The 22066-nt window shown below is 45.4% G+C and overlaps 1 protein-coding gene across 1 annotated transcript in view; it reads left to right on the top strand.

Moving 5' to 3' along the window:
- Positions 1–726: 726 nt before the first annotated feature.
- The window catches only part of PRKCH (protein kinase C eta), a 107300-nt gene continuing 85960 nt past the window's right edge, over positions 727–22066 (top strand). Inside the window, exon 1 of the mRNA XM_042863459.1 lies at positions 727–1167. Coding sequence (XP_042719393.1) covers positions 808–1167 — 360 coding nt within the window. The 5' untranslated portion in view covers positions 727–807. The remainder of the gene's footprint in view (positions 1168–22066) is intronic.

The following is a 22066-nucleotide window of genomic DNA, read 5'->3' as shown; positions in this document are numbered from 1 at the left end:
ATGCTGCTCACAGCATCGTGCAGGTGGGCTGGGCTGTGCAGTAGCAGAGGAAGGAAGGATATTGCAGTTTCCCAACCTGCTTCACGCTCTGAGATTTGGAACGTAATTAAGTGTATTTAATTCTGACTTTCATTAACTGCATGCAGAAACCAGAAAGAAATCCACCCCAAAACAAACCCTGCACACAGAGTGCCAAAAATGTTAATCACACACAGCTAATTCCAAAAGACGGGTTGTAACTGTAAACTTCGCATTAGCAGAAGCAACATTTCTTTGTATTTGCTGTATGCGTTTTCCTTCTTAAATGCAAGTATTTCATAGAATCTTAGGACCGTTTTGTGTGGACGGGACCTTGAAGATATCTACTTCCAGCCCCTGCCGTAGGCTGGCTGCCCCAGCTCAGGCTGCCCAGGGCCCCATCCATGGCCTTGGGCACCTCTAGTGATGAGGCACCCACAGCTCTCTAATCAACCCGTTCCAGCGCCTCACCGCCCTCACGGTGAAGAATTTACCCTCCCACCCCGGGCCCGCCCTCCCGTCTCGGGCTGCCGGCTCCTCCCCTCCCGCCGCCGTCCCACACTCCAGGTGTCCGCGCCGAGCAGAGCCGAGCGGAGCCCCGCGCCGGGCGGAGCGGCCACCCGCAGCCGCGGGAGGTGGGCGGTGCGCGGGGCGGGGGCTGCGGGCTCGCGGCATGGCCCGGGGGAAGCTGCTCCGCTGCCGCCCGGCCCCCTAAGCAGGCGAAGTGGGACGGGACGAGACGCGGCTCCGCTTGTCCTCCGGATTCCTAGGCGCCCCCGGGGGGTGGCCATGTCCGGAGCCATGAAGTTCAACGGGTACCTGAAGGTGCGGATCGGCGAGGCTGTGGGGCTGCAGCCCACCCGCTGGTCCCTCCGCCACTCGTTGTTCCGTAAGGGCTACCAGCTGCTGGACCCCTACGTGACGGTCAGCGTGGATCAGGTGCGCGTCGGGCAGACCAGCACCAAGCAGAAGACCAACAAGCCCACGTATAACGAGGAGTTCTCCGCCACGGTGACCGACGGCCATCAGATTGAGCTGTCCGTTTTCCACGACACCCCCATAGGCTACGATGACTTCGTGGCCAACTGCACCTTGCACTTCCAGGACCTCCTGCGCTCGGCGGGCCCCAGCGACAGCTTCGAGGGCTGGGTGAGTAGCTGGGCTCCTGCGAATGAATGGAGGCAGAACGGGGCTTGTCCTTGCACGCCTGTGCTGCAGACGCGCGCAGCGCGGTGTGCGTGCAGGTGTGCCGTCGTGCATCTCCTCGCGTTGGTGCTGGACTGAAGGGGGTACGTGGTGACAGCTGAAAGCTGGTGCGTTTGGGGACCGCTGTCATAGCGTGAAGGCTCAGCCTTGCAGCTGAGTGCTGTGCAGTCTCTTGAGGAGCCTTGCACGTAGCAGCAAAGTACACCTGCACTCACAGGCTTGCGTGCCTTCCTTCCCTCATTGCTGAGCACACAGGGACATTGAAGTATGCATGCTCGGGTGGATGTATTTGTACTGAGATCTACACCTTGCACAATTGCTTGCTGTGTGCCTTTTTAGCAGAACAGCAGGACCTGTCCTGCATATGCTATGTGCGTCGCTGCACTGCTTGAACACGGTTTCACTTAAGGTTAATTTTAGGTTATTTCCACATCGCTTATATCCAGCCCAGAGAACTCAGTTATGTTTTAGTCATAATGGTGAGTGAGAGGGGTAGGACAGGCTCTAAAGTTATGCCTTCGTTTCTTGCACGTTAGAGCTGGAGGAAATGAATGTATTGATTCAAACCATAGTTTGCTCGTAAGTCTTAAGTTTAAAATAAATATATATCTTCTTTCTGGGTGGAGAGTGTGCAGAAAAAACACTCAGAATTGCTAAAGTTAATACAGGTATTAGCACTGAGAGACCAGGAAGTTCAACTCACGTGGTCAGGTAACCACTACAATAAAATCAGACAGGGAGGAAGAACTGACAGCAGAGAGCTGATAGGTATCTGCATGGTATGGCTGGGACAGTGCTGGTGCTTTCAGTTCTCAGCTGCTGCTTGTGGCTAAGGTGTGAGGCTCCATCTCTGGGGTGGCTACAGGGAAATACAGACCATTTGCAGGAGCACTTAATAGACCTATATTGGTGCTGTTTGTTGGTATTCTTGGGTATCACGTTCTTTGGGGTTAGCCCAGTGGGTGCACACTGAGTTTCCCAGATTGTGCCAGTGGAGAGAAAGTGTCCCTGTGACTTGTGATAAAACAGGGTTATGTATGGATAGCCTGTGGGACTGAGCAAATGCAGCACTCGGGATATAAGGTTGTGGTTTTGAGGGTTTTCTTCCTGTTTGATTTGTTGGGAGTGTTTCCTATTTGCTGTTGAGAGAGCCCTTAGCTCCTTGGTGTACTGAGTCCTGAGTGTGGTAGGTTTGGGCACCCTGTTGTGGGGTGGTGGCCTTATTTACACTACCAAAACACCTATGGTAACATTGCCTGTGATGTAGATGCACGCATATCTGGAGGTCCACTGCTTCTTTTCAGCCACGTGTTCCATAGATGCTGCTTTTTAGGATGGGCACACTATATATCCAGCCAAGCAGTTTCAAGTTCTCATATGGTGTCTGGGGAGGGGAAAAGTTGGATGGGTGCGTGTCCTGTGAACTCCTGCATTGAGAGGTGCAGAGGGGTGGGAAGTCAGTGTGTTAAACGTCAGTTTACATCAGTCTGTGATTTATCTGGGCACACAGACAGAGATGAAGAGCTGCTTCTGTCCTTCCAGTCAGCGTCTAAAAAAGTACAACTAGGGTGGATTTAGTGGGCAGGGTGAGCAAGTGTTTGTCTTCTGTCCCTTTCTCCTCCCATCCCTATTGATGTGCTCTGTTAGCTTCTTGTATAGCGTGCAGACAGGACTGCATGATGACAGTGGGAACATTGTCTTGCCATGATAATTTAATATGTCTTGATAAATCCAGCAAGGCTGTCACTGGGTTTTGTGCAGCCTGAAGGATAGGAAGTGCTGCTCTGTGCGAGTACAAAGTCCATGAGCTGCTGGCATGAGGAAAGGCACCACAGAGGTTCTATGATGATTTGCAACATCTGCACACTGAAATCGCTCATACTGCTCTTCTTCCAACCCCTAAACAGAAGCATGTACGCTGATACAGGCAAGGAAGGAGAAAAATGAAGTGAGGGGAAAACTGGTGAGGGTTTAACTTGGCTTGTGCTTAGCTGCACATAAAAATCACTGTGATAGCAGTTAGATTTTTTTTTTTCTCCCTAAAGTTATGTAGTCCATCAATACAAAATGATTGAGAAACAGTGATAAGGAGTACCCTGGGGGATAGAGCATCCCAGAATCTTCAGGTATCCTGATAGGGAACAGAAGGCAGAGCAGAGTTGGTAAGAAGTTTGAATTGTTAATATAGGAAATCTGGGAGGGAAGAAAGGAATGTTTGTTGTTTTTGTGTTTTTTCTGTTTTTTTGTTTGTTTGTTTTGTTTTTTTTCCTGTTTTGACTTGAAATGCAGTGTTTATGTTCACTTTCCAGAGAAGTTGCAAGGACAAGGATATATTGATAAATACCAAATGCACTTGCTTTGATACAGCCATGCAGTTCAGGGCAGCTGGAGAAATGGAGAGGGGAGCAGGAGGCAGCTGGAGACTACCTGGGATAGTCCTCCAGTTCACATACTGCCTGAGTTTGGTTTGAGCCCTCATGTTCCTGTTCTGTTAATCACTGTGGGTTTTCTTCTGTAGGGAAAATAAACGATTGGTTATGGCATTTGTCACCACCTCTTTGTTAGAGCTATAGGAAGTGTCAGAGAGAAGCAGGAGGAATCTGTGTGTAAGCCTTGGTGCTTCCCTGGTGACTTGCAGGTACATCACTGCAATTATCACCCCAACTATTTATGCAGATGAGTCAGTGAATGGGCATGAATCGTCTCCTGGGTAATGCTTGAGTCATCCCTCAGTGCTGGATGGGGTACTGTGGTCATACTTTGAATTAAAATCCACATTCTGGATGCTGTTTATATACTGCCTTTTTCTTCTCACTGTTTGGATTTTTTCCTGAAGTTTTTCTATTAAACAAATTACCACAGAATACATATATTTTAATTTTCATGTTGTCAAATGCAGTAGACAAACTTCACACTAATCAATTCTGTAAGAGCTTATTAGCTTCAAGACCCTGCTGTCCCTTTCTTATTATTTTACATTTACTGGTCAGATGACAGATGTTTTTAGGACTGTTGCCAGCTAAATGCCATCCTTCCTTGAGCAGGATTTGATGCAGCTGAAACCAGCGGCCGTCTCCCCGGTACTCTTCTTTTAGGTAGGCGTTTTCCTGTGGATGAATGGGTGTGAAATGGTGCAAACCTGAATGGTAGCATTTTACACAGGTGCACATGACCCCGCCAGGTGCAAAGTAGTAGAGAATCCAGCTGGTTACTGTCTGTAAGAGGTGAAGTCATGATTTACAGCAGGAGGTTTTTTTCTTTCTCTCTTTTTCAAGCATTTATTTAATTTTGTGTGTAATGAGATCTTTTTACTCCTTTAGAAGGGAATTTCTCCTCTTTTAACTATCTCCAAGTACAGTGTAGGAAACGTCAGTGAGACAACAGATCATTTGTAGTACTGAGTTGTAATTGAAAGAGAGGTTTACAATATGCAGAGTTACTCCTATGAGGTTTATGTAGTAGCTGAACTTGTTTTTGAGCTTGGAGAGACACTATTTACAGAAGATATTGAACGGCATTGGGAATGATTTAATTATGACTGTAGAAATGGTTGGTCTGTGGGTAGATCTGTAATTTCTAGCACTCGAACAGGGAGTTAAAATTAAACCTTCTGTGACTCAATCTTGAAATAGCAAATTATCACAGTATACTGAAGGAAATTAGATAACAGATGGACTATTAGATTAATGAGCCAATTGCGACTTCCTGATGAGTTTGTTCCCATGTGCTCGTGTGAGAGCAGCTAGATTTGTTTGCAGGAAGAGATTAAAACAAATAATCCCCATCCATTGCTTAACCCAAACTCCTCCGGCTGTACCCTTTCCTGTGATTTCCAGCTCCCACTTTGCTGCAGTATTCTCCAGGTGGACAAAACTGGCATCAGGAAGCCAAAGTATTTTATAGACCCTGACAGAGCATTTTGTGATGTACATGGACTCTGAACTTTGTGAGGGCTTGATTGAAATGGAGATCTGTGAGAACAATGCAGCTGCTGAGCAGAATGTCAAATGAGGCTGTCTGAGTTCAGAAAGAGGATTGTGCTGCTTACCTGTCTGTGTCAGCCTGTGCTCATCTGTGGGATGGAGAGCATCTTGCAGAGCTGGCATAATGGTTTCTCCATCCACAAGTACAAAGAGCAGCAGCATTTCGTTTGTGTGATTTCCCATTTCCATGCACACAGTGGAGATCTCTGACAGTTGTGCTGCACATAAATAGCAAAATAGGCTTGAGTAAAGTAAGCTCCATCCCCTTTTTGTGTTAAGTCTTAAGTTGTATCTGTAATTGTTATTTCTGATAGGCAGTTAGGCTGTTGAATGGGAACAGCCCATCTCAAGAAGGTAGTTCTTGAAAGCTATCCGGATTTCATCTCTGTCTCTTTCTTTTGGCAGATAGTTGTGCTCTGTGTGTATGGACAAACTCCTCAAAACACCAGTCCAGTGCACTGGGCTACCTGAACATACCTTGCAGCCTGAAACGAAAGTTGCAAAATATAAAGAAAAAAGGTTGCTATTTGTTAGGTGGTTATATAATCCTGGCTTGTGTTGTGTGATCAGCTTTGCTGAGTGTGGCAGGTGAGAGAGAGAGCAAAGCTGATTGCATTGTGATGGGCTGCATGCTTGCTGCTCTGTTTCAGCATCAGAGATTGAGAAGAGCTACTCCTTTATTTCTCTCATTGACAAGGTCTTTCCTAGGGAAAGGCCTGTCTGACAGTTGTGAGCATCCTCGGAGAATAAAGGCATTTTGCTTGAGAATTTTTTTTTTCATTTGTTTTGTTTCTTTCCAGTTAAGGAAGTCTGAGGCTGGAATGGTTTGGTCAAACCATGAGAAAATCCATTTTCCAGTGATGGGAGTCACTAAGATGCCAGCATGCATTTGTGGGACTGGCATTCGTGCCCTGAATTGTGTTGGATACAGCAGGACACTAAGTTCTCTCCTCTGTTCAGCCAGGTGCCTGTTGCTGCCATGACTGGAGTTGGGAAGGGTTCTGGGTGCACCAGGGAGGAGCCTGCCTTCCTGCCCTGTACTGCTTGGCTGGGAGCTCATGCCTTGCTGTCACCCAAGGCTTTCTGGAGCTGTTTACTGGAGCCCTTGCTAGTGATGTGGTGGGTGCAGGGCCACTTGCAGAGGCGAAGCGAGGCTGAGACTGCAGCACAGCACTCTGAGCACCACAGGAAGCTTCTGGCCCAGCTGTGCTCTGTGTGGCCCCTGCTGCTGCACTGGTGGGGGGAGCTCAGCCTCTTTGCTTTCTTTTTATTTTTAGCTTTTACCACAGGTCTTTTTTCTTAAAATGTTTCATCCAGGCCATCCAAGGCTTTCTGTTTTGAGTATTTTCTGGGTAATGACTTGGTTCCTAGCCATTTTGACCCTGTAGGCAGTAACCTTCCACAGAAGATATTGTCAAGGGGGCTGTTCAAGCTATTGAAATGAGGTTAAAAAGTCTACGGGTTTACAGTGTAATTCAATATGAAAGCATGTCCCTTACTGAACTGAGTAAGACTGCCGCCCTTCCTTTTAAAAATTCCTTTGATGTTTTAGGATGATTGTAGCTATTGTGCTTTGCTAATACAATCAAGAAGTCAGGGACCTCTTATGTAACAATGTGGTTGGGGGGAAGACAAGCAGAATCGTTGCTGGCAGCTTTTGTAAAGGATCCTGTGAGGCATCACACCTTCTTGCCTGCAACATCTCACCCTATTTAGGCATGCAGTTAATATATGTCAAACCATACTGTAGGCTTCATTTCTTCTGGAGACAGTGAGCAATTTTTATTTTGTTTGCTTATTCCACCCCTGTGCTGTCTGTGTGGCTGTAGTGAAGCAGACTGGAGCCCTGGGGAATACCTGGCTTGGTGTCCTGAAGGCAGTCGCCCTACAGCCCATCAGTATTTGTTCTTCTCCTAAGACATTGCCCTCGGTTGGTACCAGGAGCCATGTCTGATTATGAGGGAAAGGCTTGTTTTCTAATTATATCAGAGATAGCAAATGCACATCCAAAACAAAGTGCCTCCTGAAGCATCCAATTAATGTTGCTCAGCTACTTAGAGTTAGCCAGACAAACGACATAAATTTCTGCAGTGCCTTTTTTTTTTTTTTTTTTTTTTTGTTATTCTTTGACGTCATGAAATGTTCTGATCACTCAGTGGAGTCAATTGCAGAGAAAACCATCCTGTGCTATCTCTAAAGGCAGTGCAGTGAGCTGGCACAGCTGCCCAGGGGGCATCACCGTCCCTGGAAGTGCTCAGGAACCATGGAGATGTGGCACTGAGAGATGTGGGCAGTGGGCATGGTGGGAGTGGGTTGGCTGGGGGATCTTGGAGGTCTTTTCCAACCTTAGAGATTCAGTGATTACACAAGTCTGTGAACAGGTAAAAGCCAAGTTTAGTTGCGTTTAAATCTGAGCGTCGGTGCTGGGCCCAAGGTGATGTGAAAAATGGCTTTTGCATTGCCCTTGTGAGGCTTTGGGTGCCCTTGCTGCTCTAGGCTAGGGGCATTAAGCAGAGGTCCGCCTGACCTCCAGGCTGCCCAGAGGTCTGCAGACCTCGTGCTGACCACTGCCTGGTCTGTGCAATGTGTGTGTGCCAGATCTCAGTGGCAAACAGGTTGTGTCTCTGAGGACAGCCTTATAAACAGATGAAGACCAGCTAGAAGTCTGTGAGCCCCAGTGCAGGGCCAAATGTTTGCGACAAGAGTTTGGCTTTTCTGCTGACCTCCCCTGACACTGGGTGCAAATCATTTCTGCGTGCCTTTGCACTGTGTGGACCTGCCCTTTGGGCTGATGCAGCTGGTGCCAGAGTACAAGCAGACAGGTATAGCTCCCCACCTGCTTTGCCAACACAAAAAAAATGTTGGCAGAAGGGAGGGGAGTGTGAACCTGGAGATGACACTACATAAAACCTTTTTCTTGGTGTAGAGCAACTAAGTTTCCTAAGAACGGAGTTTCATTAGGTAGCTGTGTTTGAGTCAGCTGTAGGGAGGCAGCTCTGCGGGAGGTTTCCTTCCATTGAGCAGATAGGAGAAGGAGCGCTGGTACAGAGGCAGAAGTTGGGTGGTGGTAACTGACAGCAGTTTGTGAGGTGGGAGAGAGATTGAATTTTATTTTTGTTTTAACTAGCAAGACAATGCTGGCATAGGCCTTAGTGGAAATCATTTGACCTTTTATTTATTTTTAATTTCTTGCAATACGTGTATTTCTGTCAAAGGAAGGAAGGGGAGGAAAATATGTCCATACCGGACACAAGTGCTGCATGTCTGCGGTGCCTTCTTATTTATTTCTTTATTTAAGATAAAATGATGTGCAGTGCAAAATCACTTAGCGGATCAGCAGAGCCCTGTAACCTCTCTGATGCAGGCTAGCAAGGAAGAGGATGTGAACACCAGGACATGTATCTGTTCTATTGCAGAACATCACAGCTAATAGTAAGAATTGTACTGACAGATAACCTGACAGCGTGCATCCAAGAGTTTAGAGATTTGAGATGATAGTTCCATGCTGAACACTGCTTTTCCTGCCTTTCTCTTCTGTGTTTAGCATCAGCCATCTTCAAGGGCAGGATTTTGACTGCCAGCCGGTCTGATTTCATCTGAAATTGCAGCTCATCCCTTTCTGTGGCACTTCTGATTTTTAGCCCTCTCTCTGGCCTGTTCTGTGGTTTCTGTTTTCCCTTTGCTTCTTTGTTTTCTTGTTGGTTTGTCGTTAGTCTCCATTCTGACCTTTGTGTTTCTCTCATGAGTAAATTGAATTTTATCCTGCCATGTAAGCAAGAAATCACTTGTAAATTTAACTGTTCATATACTACATCTCCATTTTCTTTTGTGTCTTACACCTCTTAAAGCACCAAAAGGAGGCTTAGTTTGCAAATCTTTCCTTATTGCTTTTGGAGAGAAAATATTTGCAGTTTTTCAGTAGATTCTAAGAACCAGTCATAGCTGTGCTGAGTGCTGTAGGTGTTAAAGAGAGAGAAAGACACTGTCAGAAGGATCATTTGGGATTGTGGCAGATCTCTGAAGCTGGCTGGCTCTGCAGCCTGGACAGGAAGGTAGGTGACAGGTTTACTAGGTCTGTGAAAATGAGCATGGGGTGGCTGCACTCCTAAGAGCTTTTACCTGACAGAACAGTTGCAACAATCTGCAGTTTTTGGTAGTATTAAAGTCAGCTTTTGTACATGTGATTTAATCTCCATAGTATTTCTCTACATCCAGACTAGCCAATATTAAATATATTCAGTTCTGCATTGAGTTGATTCAGAATAAGGATGGCCTCCTAGATCAAGAACAACTGGTAAAGGACTAGCTCATCCTGTTTGAATTTCTAATTTGTACTGCATTTATTTCCCTTTGCAAACAAGACCATACAGCTTGTCCAGATTTTGCCCAGGACTGAGGAGAAAAGTGTGCTGATCTAAGTAGCGCAGTCTGGGAAATGATTCACTGAATGCTTTCCTGTATCTCATCTCCTTTGATTTTCATTACATTTAAATGCTTTGAATCTGGAGAGGAGACAGCAAAACATCTCTGAAGGTGTTCAAGGCCAGGTTGGATGGGACCCTAGGCGGCCTGGTCTAGTTTTAGATATGGAGGTTGGTGGCCCTGCATGTGGCAGGGGGGGTGGAGGTCCCTTCCAACCCAAGCCACTCTTTGATTCTATGATCTTTTGTATGTTGAGGGAAGGCTAGAAATGGGGCTACAGACCGTCACACTAATCTCTTCTCTGTATCTCATTTCTTTCAGGCATCTATTCTAAATTACGTATTACTACATGAAAGCCATCTTCCTCCTTTCTCGTTAGTTGCAAAGTGTTACTTTATGAAAAGTGTGTCTGCATTTTCTGTGGGATTTCAGCAAACAAAAGCCCAGTGTTCTCTGCTTTCACTTGCCAGGTTTACATCAGTGATTCCCAATAGCATTGACGGAACTATGCTGCCTGCTCTGCACCAACACAGTTGGGAGAACTGGGCATACTTTTCTTTCTATATGCAACAAAGATTTATGATGGCTGGTTATACATTATTTACTGAGCACAATGTGTTCATGGAGCTCTGAGATAGAGGAAAAAATTGGCTTCTGTGCCATGACTTTATTATCCAGGTCATTCACAGTCTGAGGCATCTAACATTAATAAATTCATTGAGAATTTATTCTGCAAGGCAGCTTGCTGCTAAGCTTGAAACCAAAAGTAATCATGCAAGGAAGATGCCCCTGCATGGTCCTGATATATGGAAGGGTTTCTATCAAAGCGACTAAGTTGGAACATGCTGTAGGTTTTATCTAGGACAAAATATGGAGGTGTCAAATGTGTGGGGTCATCAGCCACCTTCTAGCAGGGCTCTCTAGAAGCACTGCTGACTATCATCATTTTTCAGGATTGACTCCTAAAGTCAGTTCTTTGTTATAAAGTAAGCAGATAACAATAAGAATCAGAATTTAGGAGCTTTGTATGTTCTTGGGAACAGTAGTTCCCAGGACGGGCTTGTGAGAGGGGTGACTTATTGGTCACTGGTTTTAGGCTCATTTCCAACAGATTTCCTTCCTTAAAATTTTTGTTTGTGGAGGGAATTCATGATGTGGCAGCTCACAAATCTGCCCTATGAAAAATGCTGTTTTATTAAGTCTTCTTAAAGTAGTGAGATGTAATTGTGGTGGTTTAGTAGCTACAATACGAGCAACAAGCTTGTATTGTTCTTGGCTTGGAGCAAAACTGTTTAGAAACCCACCTAAGATAAGCCATCCACCCCCCTGAATATAGCCCATCAGTACTTAACCAGAATAGCTAATTCTGACCACATTTTCCAATAATTACATAAAGGAACATTTAGCCTGTCTTGCCAATAAAGGTAACAGAAAGTTCTCTCCCATCTTCTTGATTCTACGAAGAAACATACTTCACCTTCCTTTGCAAGCTGTTGCTTTGCAGTTGTGGTGTGAGCCCAGCAGTGCTATGTTCTCTTGCTTGAGCTGTGGAGCCGTGCTAGCCAGCCTGTTCTTTCCATTTGAAAGCAAGAAGGTGTAATATGGAAAAAGGAAGTGGACAGAGTGGCTGCAAAGAACAATGTGGTTTGTTTTGGAAGTCCTAGATCTGTGGAGGTTGTGGCCAAGGTCTCCAGCTTTACCTGAAGGGCGGTGGGACCCCTGTGTTTATTGTTACGTGCTGTTTCTAATGTCTGTATCCTCAGGGACAGTTGCAGTCTTGCGGTGATAGTGTTGAAACAGAGAGCAAACTAATTCTGGAGTGTCTGTCAGGCTCAGGAATAAAACATCTATATAGAGCACATATAAAAAGCACATATAGAGAGGCTTTCAGCCCCTTGTAGGCAAAACATGTTCACACACTAGCTAGTGATGAAACCCTTCTCATCTGGGTGAAAGCTTGCAAAATCACCCAGACTAGGAATGAGTTTTGCATTCAGTCGTGATAGAGCCCCTTTTCCAGCAGGGCTGTGCCTTGAGAGCTCTGGCAGCTTGTATAGGGCAGATGTAAGAGGGTACCCAGTGGGGTTTTGTCCTCTTGTGCCTCAGGGGAACTGGAGCACTTTGTGCTCATGGTGCTGCTTGCCACCCACCCAACTTCACAGCCCTGTGTGGTGAAGAAAGCGTCTACCAAAAGCAGGGTGAGCTGATGCAGTGGGCTGTGAGCTGTGGTTTTGGAGACGTGAAAGCAGAGTCCATTCTGCTGCCTGTGCAGCAGGGTGCTGACGTCCGGAGGAAAAGGGGGGTTGGGGACTGTAATCTCTCGTTGATACCAAAATGACTTTTCCCTTTCAGTGTCTACTGAAGAGCTTGGTTAATTATTTATTGGTTCAAAATGGCCGGCTGCTGCACCCCTGCAGAAGTGCAGGGCGTTGATGCTTGTGGTGTAGTAGTGCCTGTATATGTATGTGTGTGCTGAGAGGCACATACTCATTTCAGTTCTCACTTAGCCCTGTGTCTATCTAGGAGAAATCCCTTTTCCTGGTTGTTGTCTCTCTAGTCACTGCCTTGATGGATGAAAGTCTTGGAGTTAAGAACTTTAGAACTTCAGAATTGTTAGAAGAACCTTGGAGTTAGAATTACTCTGTTGTCAAGAATTAAACTGCAGGGTATTGGGCAGCGTCCTTCCAAAAGAAGGAAAGATCATTCAAGTTGTTGCATGTTTTAGCTTTTGTGGAAGTGATCTCAGGAGGTGTCTGGTGCATCCGTCTAAGTTTGTCATTTCCCTTTGCATTGAGAAAGGGCTGTTGTGATTAATACAAGGTCAGTGGATTTATTTCTATATATAAAAAAGCTTACTCCAAAGAGAGTTGCTTCAGAGTTGGGTATGCAGTACTCACTCTTTAAGCAATATCAGTTCTGTTTTTTCCTAAGGCTTTGGGAGCTCTTGTTCCTGTTTTGGATGATAAGGTGAGCAAACACTGAGGCTTCCTGGTTTTATCCCCTGATGCCCCGTGCTCTAGTTCTGAAAGACTGTAAAAGAATCTCATTGACCACGGAAAAGATCCTCAACGTTTTCTCACCCTAAGTTTTGTGGTTCAATTCCTAGACTGGCTGAAGCAGCCCCCTTTTATTAGAAGTTACGGACATGTGAAATTCTATTTGCAGAGAAGTTTGTGTTTCCTTTTTATTACTTCAGCTGCTCTAAAATAGTCTGCATCTGTGCCTGATAATGTTGTTGGCTGTCAACAGTAAGAGCAGGACCATTTTGCTTATACCTATCTATCTACATCTATGTATACATCTGCGTATAGATCTCCAGTAAATAGATAGTTGACAAAATCTCCTATTGTACTTATTTTTACCTCTTTCCTTAAAGTCTGTTTATCAACTGTTTCCACAGGAACAGTGCTCTACAATAGACAGTGTTGTGGCCGCTTCGAAGCCGCAGTCAGGATGTGTAGGTGTTTGAAGAGCACCAGATCTTTCCACCTTTCACTACACATTTTCCAGTGGGTCATCGCATGTTCAGACTTTGTATCTCCGTACCTGAAACCACTCTGGTGTGTTGTATTACTGTGTATGGCAATGTCCCAGACGCCGCTCAAGTGCTGCTCAACTGCGAGGAGCATCTTTAGGTTTATAAAAAGCTGAAAGTGACTGTGCAGCTTTGGCAAAGGTCCAGTGAGTAGCTCCAATTCAGCTCGTTAAGGACTTCCCCACTAAGGATCGAACTCTTTGCTTCTGTCATCTCATCTATGGCTCTTTGATACTGCGTATGAATAGCATCAGCTATTCCCTTTTTTAGAGACTTTTATTTGTAATGATTCACTTCATTGGCTGTATGGCAGTCATTAGAAGGACTATATCTTTAGTTTTCTTTCCTCCCAGGGTTTTCACCAGACACGCTGCTTGTAAAGACAAGAGGAACTGTTTGGCTTCTTGACTTTAGAGCTTAGTAAACCTTAAAGAAAGGAAGTTATTTGATTTTGTTTTGAAAGAATATAAATGCTGTCTGGGGGATTTCTGTTCTCAGCTGGTGAAAGCTGTCTGGTTAAGACTGTAAGACTAAAATTGATGTGGCTTTTCCTGGAATTAATATGATTTTACTTTGGAAATTAAGGTAGGGTGTTCCCCCTCAAGCAGGGGCTTTCTGTCAGTGGGAAGAGGAGCATGAGGTCTGTATCAGCTGTGCCACTCAGGTGGGGAAATGCTTTTCTCCAGAGAGGGATTTATACTTTTAAATGTATTATCTAGCAGGCTGATGCTAAAAGCACATGCATTTGTAATGCAAAGCACGTGGATCACCTGTGGCACAGATAAAATGCCAGGCCTTCTGTTACAAAGGAACAAAATATTTATTAAGGAGGGAATATGACGGTGATTGTTCTAAGTAGGATGGTCTCCTAACAGCCTGTGCTGTTTTTGCTTAGCTAGGTTTGCCACGTGCTTTGTCTTGCAATGCTCCCCAGCAAAAACTGTTTGGAGAGACAACACCTGTCTGTAGATTTGCAGACCTCATTAAATCCAGGTGATGTTGAGCTTCAGATGGGAATGAGACCAACATTAATTTGTCATTTTGATTGACTCCTCAAGCCGCGTTCTGACCTTTTCCTCTACAGACCCTTTCTGGGTTTCCCTTCCCTGCTCCTCTCTTAATCTCCTTTAATCTAAAGTGCATCTTGGTCATATTGAGAAATGCTTTCTCATCTTGAAGCCATGCTTTGGAAAGAGAAAAAGAAATATTAAAAAAGGGAAATACATGGCAGCGTGCTGCTGTTAGATGGTAACGTGCTGCCTGTCAGCCTGCAGTCACACGCAAAACACAGAAGCGCATCCTCCTTCAGATGGAGGCAGATGGCTGGGTCAGCATTTCCCACAGTGATACGGCACCTTGTCACCCACTCAGCAAGCCTCAGGAAGGCTGGAGGCTGCTGCTCTTCAGCTCCTTCCCGTCTTGACTCGCTTGCTGGAGTCACAGCTATGACTGTATGGTCACAAGTGCATGGTGAGATCACCTCTCCCATGAGGGAGAAGAGGAAAACTGTAATCATAGATGTGATGGGGCTAAAAATTGCCTGGTCTTGGACAGTCTGTCTCTTATTGCTGTGTTTGGCCTCAGGATTTTCATGACTGTTGTTTTTTTTTTTCCCTAATGCTTTATGTATGAACACAAGCTGGTCCTTCCATATCAGGAACCTCATCTATGCACTCTTTTCTTAGCTGCCACTGTGCAGAAATATATTTTTTTGTTCCCTCCCCTTCCCCCCCCCCCCAAAGAAAAAAAATCCCACTAAAACAGAAAATCAAGCCTGCAAAGAGAAACCTCTATACAAACAGGCATGAGCTAACTTGGCAAAGCAAATGTTGGCAATGGCGTATCTTTTCTGGGTGTTGTCAGCTGCATTCTGGATCCTAACCAATATTCTTCATGCTGCATGAAGGCTTGGTGATGACTCTCATCACTGAACCTCATGGGATTAGAGTGCAGACACGAGCAGCAACATCTGGTCACCACGAGTGAGCATCATACCTTCAGGAATGCTGGGGGAGTGCATGCCTTGGCACTCCTTTTTGTACCTTCAGAAATATCTGATTGGTTAAGTGGCTAAAAGTTGCTGCTGCTTATACATGATGTTCTGGGATGTGTTGTACCAAGCAGATGTTAGACAATGCAATGGGCCATGGCTGGGAATGGGAGAGGAATTAGTGTGCAGTTTAAAATGCTTTTAACCTTCTCCTCCATCTTTCCCTATGGCTCAAGTAGCTTCTCTCCTATATGACACCACACTTTGATAGCTTGTTTTCATTCCTTCTGTCTCAAATCATGTTGCTAATAATCTTGCAACGAGGAACGTGAAAGGAGTTGTGGTGGATTAATGCTGGCTGGATATAAAAGTTAGTCTATAATTGCTTCAGTGCTAAGAAACTGCCAGGTGAGGGGGGAAAAATGAATTCAAAATATGGAAAGAATGGTCAGAGCATAGGTGTCCTTCTCTGTGGTGTCACAGCCCATGGTAGGCTCTAGGTTTCAAAAGTTGCTGCAGTTAATCTCTCCTATTCATATCCTCACTGAAGATCAGTAATACAGTTAAAGCTTTAAATGGGACATCTATCGTGGGATCTTTGGTTCTAAAGACTGGCGTGCCTCTGAGAGGTGTTGTTTGAAACCATACTTTTTTTAGAAATAGTGCTGAGAAGTGGATTTTGTATGCAACTTAATTCACTGTGATGCTGACGGGGTGCTTTTTCATTTGTGGTGTAGGGTTCTTGTTTTTCCCCCAGTAACGCACTTAGAGCAAGGTTTTGTAGTCACAGAGAGTGATGGATTCTGGTGAAGAAGGGCCGATTCTCTTGCACTAAAAGAGCAGTAAGTTGGCTCTTGACATCTGCCCCTCTGAAGTCAGGTACGTGCTGCTTTCATGGGTACTCTGGAGCCCTGTGGTTTTGCAGGTCAGAGAGCCTGCTGTGCAGCATGCTAGGAGAGACTTTTGAAAACCACAAGCACAGTTTCTAGCTGCGCTCATGCCACCTGCATACATCCATACTTTCCATCTGTGACATTGACAGCGTAATGTTTCCCCTGGCACCTCAAGGGCTGTTGAGATCTTTGGGTGCAGAGGTGGAGAGTTCAGATGACCTGTTGGACCTCGCTTTGCCTGACAGAGGGATGCAGAAGCAGGGAGCTCCCCTATGCAAAAGCAGGCGCTGTGGCCATATCTGGGTTTTTGCTGTTGCCAGTGTGGTGTTTCAGCAACTCTGGAGGTGGAGCTGAGATCAGCGGGTGAAGGTCAGAACAGAGCTGTTGGCCCTGCTTTCAGTAAATGAAAAGAAACCCAACTGTGGAGTGTGGGTTATGACAAGGCTTTCCACTATGTACAAATCTTTTCCAAAACATTTGATATCTAAATGAGGAAAGGGCCAAACACCTGCAAATCAAGACCTTTGCAGACTTTTTTTTCAGTTTACGTTTGAATCTCTGTACTGTGGAACCCCAGCTTCCTGCATTCAAGCTGTAGACACCTACATATTTATCTAATCACACTCTGAGATCCTTTTTTTTTTTTCCTTTCTCAATTTTATATCACGCATTAGTAGTGATCAAGCATGATGGGCTTTTCCAGTAGGTTGCCTTTTTCATATATCAGTATGACTTAATGTTTTGATTGCTATTGAAAAGATGGGCTTGGCTCTTCAGAGGTGAGGCTCTTACAGAAGCAGTTCACAATCTCATCAGCTGTGGCCTAGTTTTAAAAAGAAGCTGCTGCCTATGGGCGAAAATTGGAAAGCAGCAGTGCACCAAAGTGAGCCACGTACAGTGGGAATATGCTGTAGGAATAGTGACATGCCTGATGGAGAACAGTTTCAAGAAATTCAGAAATTCAATATTATTCAGTAAAACATGTGAAGAACATGAAAATATTTTCTGGCACCAAGTAAGGAGAGTAAAATAAGCGTGTAATTGAGCAAGTCCCTAGGAAGACAACTGCAGGTGGGCTCTTAGTGTTGCTGCTGTTCTTAGTTGTCCACAATGCCTTGGATTGGATTAATTCATGGAATGTTGAGGGCCCTGTACTCCATTGTGCAATCAGATGGATTTCCCTGACCTTACACAGTGCTTTATAGCTGTAGCTGTGTGCTTGGCAATCCTCAGGCGGCCAACAAGAATACCTTGATAGAGAACTTCAGGCCGCAGTGCATACTTTGCTGCTTTATGTAGCACCGCAAATGATTCATAAGCCTGCTTAGATTTGTTAATAAGCTTAATTAAAATTGCAGGTGAATGCTGTACCTTGGAAGTCTTCTCAAGAGCAAGAGCCTAGGTTTTTTTTTGGTTTGTTTGTTTTTGTCTCTCTGTTTCCATCCAGTGCCTGTTCTGGTTCTCCCCAGTGCTGCGTGCTGGCTGGTTCATGGGTGCACAGCCTTGCATTGACCTGCCGTCTCCTCATCGAGGGACATTCTGTCAGTGATAAGCTCAGCAGTGTTGTGTTTATTTTGAGGAAACGCATTGCTGCAGCCCTTGGACAGCTTCCAAACGGAAGTGCCACCAACATGCCTGCTTGGCAGCCATCGCTGACTTATTTCTTTATCCCTATGAGCAGCAAAATTGGCACAACTTCCTCGTTTTTCTGCCAAGTTGTGCTGCGTTAATAAAGATGGTGAAAAATGTGATTGTTGATCATCTCCAGGGCCTTGTGATAGACAGTAATATCTTTCTGCGATGGATGCCTAACAAGAGATCTAAAACTTGAGTTCTCATTGTCATCCTTTTGCAACTAATGTGTCCAGAGCACTGCATAGCTAAACAGTGTCTCAGCTAAACAGTGGCACAGCAGCTGTTGTCCCACTATTGATTTTTGTCTTCTTGGTAATAATTCTGATTCCTTTGCTAAACATATGTCTATAGAGGTTCATTGACTTGTTACTCCCCATTGAATCAGAGGGAAGGTTTTGTGTGTGTGTGTGTGTGTGTGTGTGTGTCTGTGTGTGACTTGTCATTTTTTGGGTGTTTTTTATTTTTATTTTCCAAAGATCCTAAGTTCTTTCAAGATCCAAGACCTTGTCCCACTCTCAGCCTGTTTTACCTGTGGTTGGTTGCAGGCAGCTACATTGCATGTACAAGGCCAGTATGCTTCTATGGGCATATCCCATGGACCAAGTGTCCAAATGGCTGAAAACAAAGCCTTGTGTTGCTGTCCTTTGAGTTAGTGGTCCAGCACTGTTGTTATGATCTTCTTTTTAGGAAATGAAATGGTTGGGGAAAACACCAACTCCCTGAAAATCCCAACAAAATAGCTGCAGGAGGAAGGCTGTGATGGTCCAGAGGAGAATCCAGGGATGGGAGGACATGCAGAATCCAGTAATGGGTACCACCATGCAAGTTCTATGTTTAGTGCTTTGTGCAGAAGAGCGAGGCCTCTGCTGGTACACGTGTGTGACAAGGAAAGGCAAAATACGTCTTGCCCACATGATTTTTGTTTCATGGGGCTTACAGCGATGTACGCCATGTGGAGCAGCAGGGCAGGTGGCATGGAGGTGTCCTGTGGGGCCCTGTAGGGCAGGAAGCTGCTTGCCTTTGCTCAGCTATGCCCTGAAGATTTCAGGACACCGCAGTCACCACAGCTTGGGCTGCAAAACCTGCTGACAGCTCAGAAGCGAGGCTACCTTCCTCCCCCAGCCTGCAGGCCTGCTGTGAGAGATGCCCCACTGAGTTAACAGCAAAGGCTTCGAGGTGGGAGCTGCTTGAGGTTAGATTTGCAGGGCTGTCCCACTCGTGGGCTGCGCTGTACCCTCAGAAATGCACCCTCACTTTTAGGGTCTGGTCATCTTCTGTGTTGTCTTCCCAGCCCACCTACTGTCCTAGAGGTTTCTATCCTCATGCTTGTCGTGGATTTGTGGGTGAGAAACCTTCTCTATAATGGACATCAGTGCACTTGTGACTTTGCTTGATTTTGCCTTGAGTTCGACTTAAATTTCTGAGGGAACAGATTTTTGATAGGATATGGTATTGTTGGGGACAGTACTTTCTTTGAGAAACTTCAGTGTTGTAGAACAGGTTTTCTTGGCAGGAATTTTCATGGGAAAGGGTAAGTCTTGTTGCAGCCTTTACTGTTCTGAGCAAATCTTTTGAGGTGGGGAGTCGCTCGAGTGAAACCAGGCTAAAATTGATTAAAGAGTCTGGGATTAGCTAAGAGTGGTTAGTTATGCATGGTTGGTTGTGGCCGTCATGCAGCTTATAATTATGCAGCCTGGTTGAAAACAAAAGTAATATTTTAAACAGTTGTCCTGGAACAAAAAATTAGAATGACAATGTTACAGTAACAGCTGGAAGAACTGGTTGTAGGAGTCAGGAGGGAGACTAACTTTCCACCCATTTGTGGGTTTACTTTCGGAGTTAAACACACAGCAGCAAGAGTCATTGGAAGGGTTTCTTTTCCCTATTGAAGCTTGGATGTCTGCTGACACTGGAGGATGTAGAGGTTTGAGGCTTTCTGGTGGCCAGGCAGAATCCCAGTGCTTCTCAGTCTGATTCACATCTCAGGTGAGATGAGGGCTGGGATCTGTGCCTTGACCCAAATGACATCACCTAGGGTCTCCCATGCAGTAAGCCTGCAGTGAGTCTCAGGGATGTCCCCATCTGCCCTGGGCAGAGATGATTGCTGTAAGTGCCTGCCAGCCTTGGCAGGATGAAGATGACAGTTGGCACAGTTGGCTTTTTAGGCACGCTGGTTTGAATCCTAACTAATGCATATTGTACATTTGTAGGAAAAAGCACCTTAATCTGCTCGTGGTGTGGAAATGCAAAATCCTCTTTCAATGAGAGAATTCTGGAGATTTTTTTCTAATGTGCTTCACTTGATAAACAGGCATCTATCAGGCTTCAAATGTCCAGGAGGGACTGATGAATCCAAACATGTTTGGGTGAGAAAGTTATGACTTGACCTGACAAAGGCATGCTCAGGTGGAGGTGCTATGCTATTAAAATATAGAAAGAACTGGCATTCCATAAGCATGACCTGTTAGGAACTCGAGCAAGAAAAAAGAAAAGAAGTAACTAGAGGCATGTGAAAAACCAGCTTTAGACTAACCCAGATTCTTCCAGACTGAACAGAGCCTTGGGAATTGCCTCTGCAAATGAGTGATTATATATGCAGTTCTGTTAATTAAATGTAAAAATGATGTAGGAAGTGAAAAGGTATAGCTACTTGTTTAATTAAGCTAATTAACTCCCCAGGTAGCTTTTATATTTGCTTTATTCACTGCAAGTGTCTGGCTTGTTCTGCTTGTGAAGCCACGTCAGCCCTGACATGGGCTCAGGAGGAGGCTGTACTTCTAGGAGGCTTACTAATTGTGCCTGTGGGGAAGAAAGGACAGAGCAGCAATGGGAGAAAGGATGCTCTGGGCTCCAGGGTAAATGCAGTTTTTGTCTGTGTCAGATTCAAAGACAATAAAAGGATTCCCAATGATTTCTGCGTGGTTCAGATTAGGATTATGTGTGCAGCGGAGGGGAGTTAAAAGGAGAAATCTTACAGGAGCTGATGTTCACTGCTGCCAATGTCTTTTCACCCCAGAAGTTTGCTGACTCCCACCTTCACAGCTCTGCTTTGTGGAGACCTGCAGGCACCAGGCAGCCTCAGCTCTTCCAGTCCACAGGCAGGGTTTGGGAGGCAGGCTGAGCTCATTGCCAGGCTGTGACTATACCTGCTCTTCGAGTTCAGCGGATGCTTCAGCTGGGTGTTGATACGTTGCCTCCTTCTGAAATTGTTTTCCAAACCTCTCTGCCATTGATGAATCACGCACGACTAGTTGTTTTTTTTTTAATACATGCGGAGGCATATGATTAAGGAGTCCTGTTTTGGTCTCTCTGCATCTCTTCCCTTGTTTGTGCCTAAACTAAGGTCTGATTTTTACACACAGGGAATTAATAACACCTGCCCTGCTGTCAGGAATGACACAGCTTCTGGAGGGAAGGTGTGTGAGATGATTGCCTGGGCCCCTCCTGTGGGAACTAGATCTCTCCCAGCTCCTTTTGAAGTCACACGGAGCTGAGCAATCTGAGCAAGTTTAGGCATGGGCTGCTGTGAGCAGTCTGAACTACTGACAGAAGTCCTCCGTGCTCCTGCGCTGGGCCTGGCTGCCAGAGTGCTGTGTTGCACAATGAGGCGGCCATGAAACCGTGGCTGAGCTCATCACTCTTTACCTGCTCATTTCCAGCTCACTTGCCAAAATCCTCCAGCACTTGTTTTCTTTTCGGTATGTCTGTAAAGTTCATCAGAAGTTAAAGTATATGCTTAGCTCTCGGCCAAAATCCAGTGGTGTTCTAATGGATCTGAAGGGAGTTCTTGAACTTGAACAGTCTTATCCATGCTTTGTGTGGCAGAGAATCACAGAATTCTTGGTGTTGGAAGGGACCTGTAAAGATCCTTGAAAGCCAATATCTCCAGGGATGGGGGCATCCACCATGCCCTCCTCCGTTTCCATGAGCTAGAAGAGTGGTGATTAAAGGTGTCACTGCTCTGAAGAGCTCATGCTCCTCTCCCATTTAGTTAAAACTTTGCCACATTCCGTTTGAAACAGCCAGGAAGTCCATGTTTTTCACCCAGGTGTTGTGGTGGGTGAAGCCACCCCAGCTGGGTGTGAAAACATTGGACAGGTGAGCACGATGGCTGTTTACAGCTATACATGTCCATCTCCTGCTGGTGCACCATGCTGCGCAAAAAAAACCCCACACCAGTGGGATTTGCTTGGAGGTCAGTACCCTGTTGCATTCTCAGTACTATGTGTACAGAAAAATTCCAGCTTCTTTGCTTCTCCCAGTATGTTACTTCTACTGTGGTGTATTTTCTGCTCTGATACTACGCCTTACCAACATAATTTATGCTTACCTAAAGAAAGCTATCCTGTGCCAAGTTGATCTTGGCGTTAGGAAACTTTTCTCC

This window comes from Lagopus leucura, unplaced genomic scaffold (assembly GCF_019238085.1).
Source record: "Lagopus leucura isolate 7727_CA_CO unplaced genomic scaffold, USGS_WTPT01 Super-Scaffold_1, whole genome shotgun sequence".
NCBI classification, from domain to species: Eukaryota; Metazoa; Chordata; class Aves; order Galliformes; family Phasianidae; genus Lagopus; species Lagopus leucura.
The sequence above is the reverse complement of the archived record's forward strand: the minus strand, read 5'-3'. Positions and strand labels throughout refer to the sequence as shown.